At 41.0% G+C, this 6,000-nt stretch overlaps 1 protein-coding gene across 1 annotated transcript in view; it reads left to right on the top strand.

Moving 5' to 3' along the window:
- Window positions 1-2,126: 2,126 nt before the first annotated feature.
- The window catches only part of LOC309444387 (uncharacterized protein C8orf48), a 69,749-nt gene continuing 65,875 nt past the window's right edge, over window positions 2,127-6,000 (top strand). Inside the window, exons 1-2 of the mRNA XM_082062152.1 lie at window positions 2,127-2,236; window positions 4,353-4,591. Of these exons, the coding sequence (XP_081918278.1) occupies window positions 4,546-4,591 (46 nt within the window). The 5' untranslated portion in view covers window positions 2,127-2,236; window positions 4,353-4,545. The remainder of the gene's footprint in view (window positions 2,237-4,352; window positions 4,592-6,000) is intronic.

Below are 6,000 nucleotides of genomic sequence, written 5' to 3'. Positions count from 1 at the left end.
TATGCCATTCAACATATTAACTTCCTGGACATCAACAAGGGGAACCTCGGTGATAAAATGACCTGTTTTAGGGAAGATCAGTGAAAATAATTATCTGTATCCTGGGCTTCAAATCAAAAGCCTTTAATACTAGGATCACACTCTCCACTGAATAAATGTCAGAGAAATAAACTTGATAGAACAATATATTTTCCATGCTCTAAAGTTATGAATTTTAAAAAGGACTGAGAACATGAAACTACAATGTCTTTAACCTCTTGGGAATACATTCAAATACCAACCAGGTCAGTAATAATCTAATGTCAACTGTTCCCATAAAAAAGATGACGATAAATACTGAAGTATCAAGCTACCAGGGAGGTATTTAGTGGGAACTGTGAGGATCTGTGTTCTTCTTAGTTATTCTGTGTTATTCTCTCTGTATCTTGACTAGAATTTTAAAGAAAAGGTAATGATATTTCTCCCAACCCTATTTCACCATTGTTTATAACCCAGAGCATGAAAACTGCCAGCCTACCTCTTAGATCCTTCCGGATACTGATCTTATTCAGCTTGGGTTCTTCCTAGCTTGTTTGCAACATTACTTTCCTGAGAAGGAAAATACAACATAGACAATCAATGAAAGGTGACTCTTCGGGTTGGAAAGGTTTAGTACACAATGCAGATTTTGCTGATGTAAATGGCATATACTTTCTTAATTACATTTTCCTCCCCGTGTAGTATTGACAGCCTAAGTCTCATTGGTATTCAGCTGACTCCCCCTCCTGCACTATGGATAATTGCCCCTTCCATTCACGGCTACACACCTCTCTGATCACTACTATAATTTGTATGGATGGAAAATGTAAAATAAATGTTTATCACATGCAAATTATTTTAATTTCTTGTAGCAAGCTAGATGAGAATGTAAAGGGCCAGTACCAAGCAGTCTACTCTCTGCAGAAAGCAGTGAATGACTGAATCTTAAAACATTTGAACAATTTGTAGGTAGACTTGTTTATTCCACTTTGCTTTACACTCCACCGCATCAATGCATTTATTTACTCATCTATCTCATTACACTGGCCAAACTTTCTTTATATTATGGGTATAGTTGCAGCACACAGAGCTCTCTCAAGAGAAACAAGAGAACTTGAGATGCACGTTGTGAGCTGCACTGAATCAAAAATGGGAGAAGACAAGATCTCTGTCCTGAAGGTCTCGGCCACGCTGAGGCCTTGGCAAGTCAGTCCAAACACAGCACGAGGTGCTTCAGAGGGTAAAACCTCAGTGACTTACATGTGACAGACAACAGGCTGTGCATCCCAGAACTGAAGAATAAGCTTCTCTTGATAAAAGCAATGACCTCCCTGAAAGGAAAACAAGTGGTATTAGCTAACCTGAAATAGCAATATCAACTGGGGGGGACTACGGTGGGTCCGTGGATTCCCTGACGGAGGGTATGGGAACAGAGATTGACCTTGAAGATATTAAGGTGCACCTGTGAGAAAGAAGGGAGTAAAAGAGTAACATTAACAATAGCAAAATTAGCCACTGATATGTTACTGTTGCAGCCTGTAACCAATAGCAAAAAGACACATGAGCTGGTCAAGACTATATAAAAAAAGCGTTTGTGGCAATAAATGGAGACTGCTGTTTGTACGTAAGAACTTCATCTATGTCATTTGTCTGTCTCAACCGTGACAATTAACCCCAAATCCCAGTGCACAGAAGAACTGCTTTTATCACAGTGCACCTATTGAAACTGGACCTCAAGCTACAGGTAAATTTCATCCCCTGAAACACAAACTCCTTGCACCTCATTTCTGTGATGGTGCCACCTCCAACCAGCAGGAACAGGGAGGCACCAGCCTGCCCACCAAGGCCCTGGTTTTCCAAGCCACAGGCCCAGACATAAAAACCGCACAACTATATAAAAGCAAAACCTATTTTAATGAAAGGTCAGCTCTGCCCCGGCTGCCCAAGGTACCGCAAGACCCGAGGCCGCTGAGGCCGCCGCCCCCTCAGCGCGGACAGGGCGGAGCTTCCCGCCTTCCCGCCTCAGGCGCTGCGCGATGGCGCCGCGTTCTCCCCGCCCCGCTCCTCTCGGCTGCAGCCGCGGTGAGTCCCGGCGAGCCTTGAGGCGCTGGGCCCGCCCTGAGAGTGTGGTGTCCGCGGCCCCGGTCCCATCAGCGGCCTCTCCGTAGCGCAGGGCCCCGGGGCACCGCTCTGTGCGGCAGGCTCTCGGTGTGCCGGGGTAAGGAGCCGGGTGTGAGGAGAGGAGGGCGCCTTGTGGGAGCCCGCGTGTTCCTGGAAGAAAAGGGCGCCTGGAGGGGAAGGTGCCGGCGGGGCTCAGGGGAGCAGGGAGCCTGAGGAGGCCAGGCACGGGCCTGGGGCGCTTCTGTGGGGTGTTACCAGCCTTGCGAGCAAGATTTTCCCTCACAGAACTCTTGGTCACAGCGGAGCAGGTTACTGCGCTGGAGGGGGCTGGTATCAGGGGAACCAGTGCAGTGAAACGGCCTGAGCATCTGGTTCATGTGAGGCTAAAAGGGAATTCGTCAGTTAAAATGTATGTTAAATAGTTTTTAAAAGTCACGTTTTCATCATGGAGTTGCAGGATGGTGAAATGAAAAAGAGAAAAAACCAAAACCAACCAAAAGCAAAAAACACCGCACTCTGTGGCCTTCTGACCTAGAAAGTGCGTGGAGAAGAGTTTCTTAATGGGCTGTTACTTGCTGGAAATGTAGGGTTTTTTCGTGAGTGTGTGTTGCAATTGCGTTTTTGCCTCTTAAGAGGATAGAATTTCTTTCCCTCAGGTTTTCTTTTAAGGTGCTTCCCGTTTTTAGTGACATTCAATTACGGCAACATCTTCTCAGCAGTGAGTGAAGGTTTTGTCAGCATGTCTGTAAGAAAAAGTGACTCTTAGAAAAGGAATTCAAACAGTTCTGTGGCTTCTCTTTTTCAGAACCCTTAATGAAACACTAAGCTTGCTTTCTGCCAGTCTCCTAAGGTAGATATCATTATACTTCGGCCTTTTGAGTAATAGAAGCTGTGTAATAGCAGATGCAACTTTAAAGTTGTTTGCAAACATATTTTATTTGCTACTTATAAGTATACTTATGGCTTCTAAGTTGATCTGCTGATGTTGTAAAAAATACCTGTTTTTTACTGTGAAAATTAGCTAATATCAGTCCTATCTGATATATGAAGCATTTCTTGTTCAGCTGGTCACTTTACTTGCTGAAATTAATCTTCTCACTCTTTAATTGGCCATGTGCAGCTTGTGTATCTGCAACTTCTTAGCTCAGCTGTGGGCTGGGGAACTAATTGATTTTCTGTTTGCATTTCCTATTGTTTTTCTCCAGTGAAACTGGTCTTTATAACTAATCTCTAGCCTGAATCAGTGGTGATGTAATGAACAGAAGTATTACTTAGTCTTTATTTAAAGTTTAGATCAGAACAATTCTTTAATTTTTGAGACCAGGGTAAAACAAAAAGAAAACCTTCAGACCTAGAAATTTGGCTCTACAGATTAGTTGTGGAAGTCTCACCTTGGGAAGTAAGTCCTGAATTTGTTTTAGGGACGCAGTGTCGTTAAATAGCGCACAGATGAAGGAGCCGTGGCTGACCGCTGCAAACATCTTTCTGGAGGGATGTTGCCTGTACATTTACTCTCATTACATTACAAGACTTTGTAGGAAATTGGAGCAAAATTATTCAGAACAAAGTTATTTAGGTCCTTAAGTTCAAAGGAAGAGGGGTGTTGCATAATTCTAATTTAAAAGGGTGAAAAAAGTAATAAGAAAGCTTTAAAATAAATTTGTTACCTGATAGGTAACTGACTGAGGTCTGTTTTGTTACTTGAGCTTGAATCTGGAGAACTTTATTTCTGTTTTCCACAGTGGGAGCATGACTCCTTGTTTGAGAGCATCAGCTAGTTGATGCTCGTTATTTTTTCCTTTTAATTTTTCTAGACAAAAATCTAAGAACAAGGAGGTTTTGCGTTTCTGAGTGGTGAGAGGCTTAATAATAAACTCAAAGCAAAAAAACACCCAATTTTTAATTTTTTTGTTTGTTTTCTTGAGTGTTTTTATCCATGTGTTACTGTAATTCACTACAAATTTGAAAGGAATGCTGCGCAGAAGTCATTGCTGATATTTGGTGATGACTGTTCCTGTGTGCTTACCCAGTAGATCTTAGTGATTGGCAGGAGTGCTTTGAAGGGTGTTGCCTTGATCAAGTGCACTGATTAAGTAATTATTTTGACCACCTTTCATAGCTAAATTGGGTGTGAGCTGAGCTGTAATAGTCCTCCATTGCTGTAAGTAATCCACTCATTCTTCTTGGATAACTGAACCTGTTTTTGTTTACAGTGCTGCAGATATAGTACTGGTTACCATGAAAAGTGGTGGACAGAATGGAGCCAGAGTTACAGGAGCTCTGGTGTGGGCTATGGTGAAGATATGAGCCCTTTGGTGGGGAGGAAGAATCCTGCTGGCAGCGAGTGAGCGAACTGTCTGAATTGCGTTGTTCCACAGAGGATTTAGAGGGGTCTTGCTGTGTCAGATGATGTTGGAAGGCATGTCACAGCTGGCAGGCCGAAATCATGCAGGTATGCAGAGTTTCCTATGCTTGAGACCTGCTTTTCACAGCTTTAAATCAGTGCAGTGAAGACTTGAATCATCAAAAACCAAAAATGTAAAAATTGCATACTGCATTCTTGCTGTGCAAAGCAACGGAACCTCAGTATGCTGACTAGATCTGTGTTTTGTACTCTCAGGATTTGCTGACAGCTACGTGCAGAAGGGTGTGATTTGGTCATGGAAACCCTTCCTTGGTAATCTTGTGATGCTGTAGTTTTGTTGGCACATTAAGAAAAAATTCTGCAAGATAATGTTGACTGAGTTACCATGTAAAAAGATAGTTGGCCATAAAATAATTTTTCCAAGTACATGGGGAAAGTTCCAGGACTTCAGATTTTTTAGAGGCTTAGATAGTACCATAAAGCTGCATCAGATGAATGATAAGAAGCAGGCAGCAGGTCATAAGCTAACTGCTATAATACATTGTTGGGTTTCTTCTGTCTCTGTGGGGTTCTCTGTCATTCTTCTACATTTTCCTTTTCTCCAAGATTGGTCTGGTAATTATTTTGAGTTCTTGAAGAGGTGAATTTTTTTTTTTAAATCTCTCTTTAACTCAGGAGCTTGTCAGTGTATATAATCACTTTAGCTTTAAAATTTAGCTACAACACTTCAAATATGTTTTTTTAAAGTAGCAGAGACTTAAGATTTATTTTAATGTCTGTTGGCTGTTGCTCTTGTAATCTGCTTCTACTCAGGCCAACTTGATCAACTGGCATGTAGCAACGTATAATTAACCTTGTCTATACTTCAGAATTGCTGGTAGAGATGTTCTACCTTTCCATCATCCATTCAATGTGTTACTGTTGTGTTTGTGGTTTTTTTTTTGTTTTGTTTTTTTCTTCATTCTGCAGTATTAACCAGCACTGTTATAATTAGGAATCCCTTTCAAATACTGTTTAGGCATGATATCCCAACAATGCAGGACAAAATTTGCCGTTGGATATATATACATAAACATAAACCCTGTTTATCGTAGCTTAGAATATAGAATTAAGTATCAGTGCTTCAAAATATGAATAAAGAGATGATCATTGCCTTAGTGTTAGTTCATGTTACATTGGTATAAATGAGCAGTATCTAATAGATTTAACAGTTTGGCTTAAATTTTTTACTTTTTACAAATGGTAGGTTTTAATAACCTTTTTTTTTTTTTTTTCTGGAGATAAAACAAGGGGTTTTAAAAATATTCAGTGTCTAACCACTGAAGTCCTTTTTTCTGATATCAAGGAGTACATGCTGGGAGGAGTCCTTGCTGTGTGCACAGACATGTTTTTAATAAGTGTTACTACTTTTTATCTTTACAAGGTTAATGATTCATAAAATTACGGAATATTCTGAATACTACCAGTTAACTGAGAAACTAGGGAGTAATTAATAG

The sequence above is a fragment of the Streptopelia decaocto genome (assembly GCF_964273445.1).
Source record: "Streptopelia decaocto genome assembly, chromosome: 10".
Classification (NCBI taxonomy): Eukaryota; Metazoa; Chordata; class Aves; order Columbiformes; family Columbidae; genus Streptopelia; species Streptopelia decaocto.
Note: the sequence above shows the minus strand (reverse complement) of the source record. Positions and strands in the feature narration are given on the sequence as shown.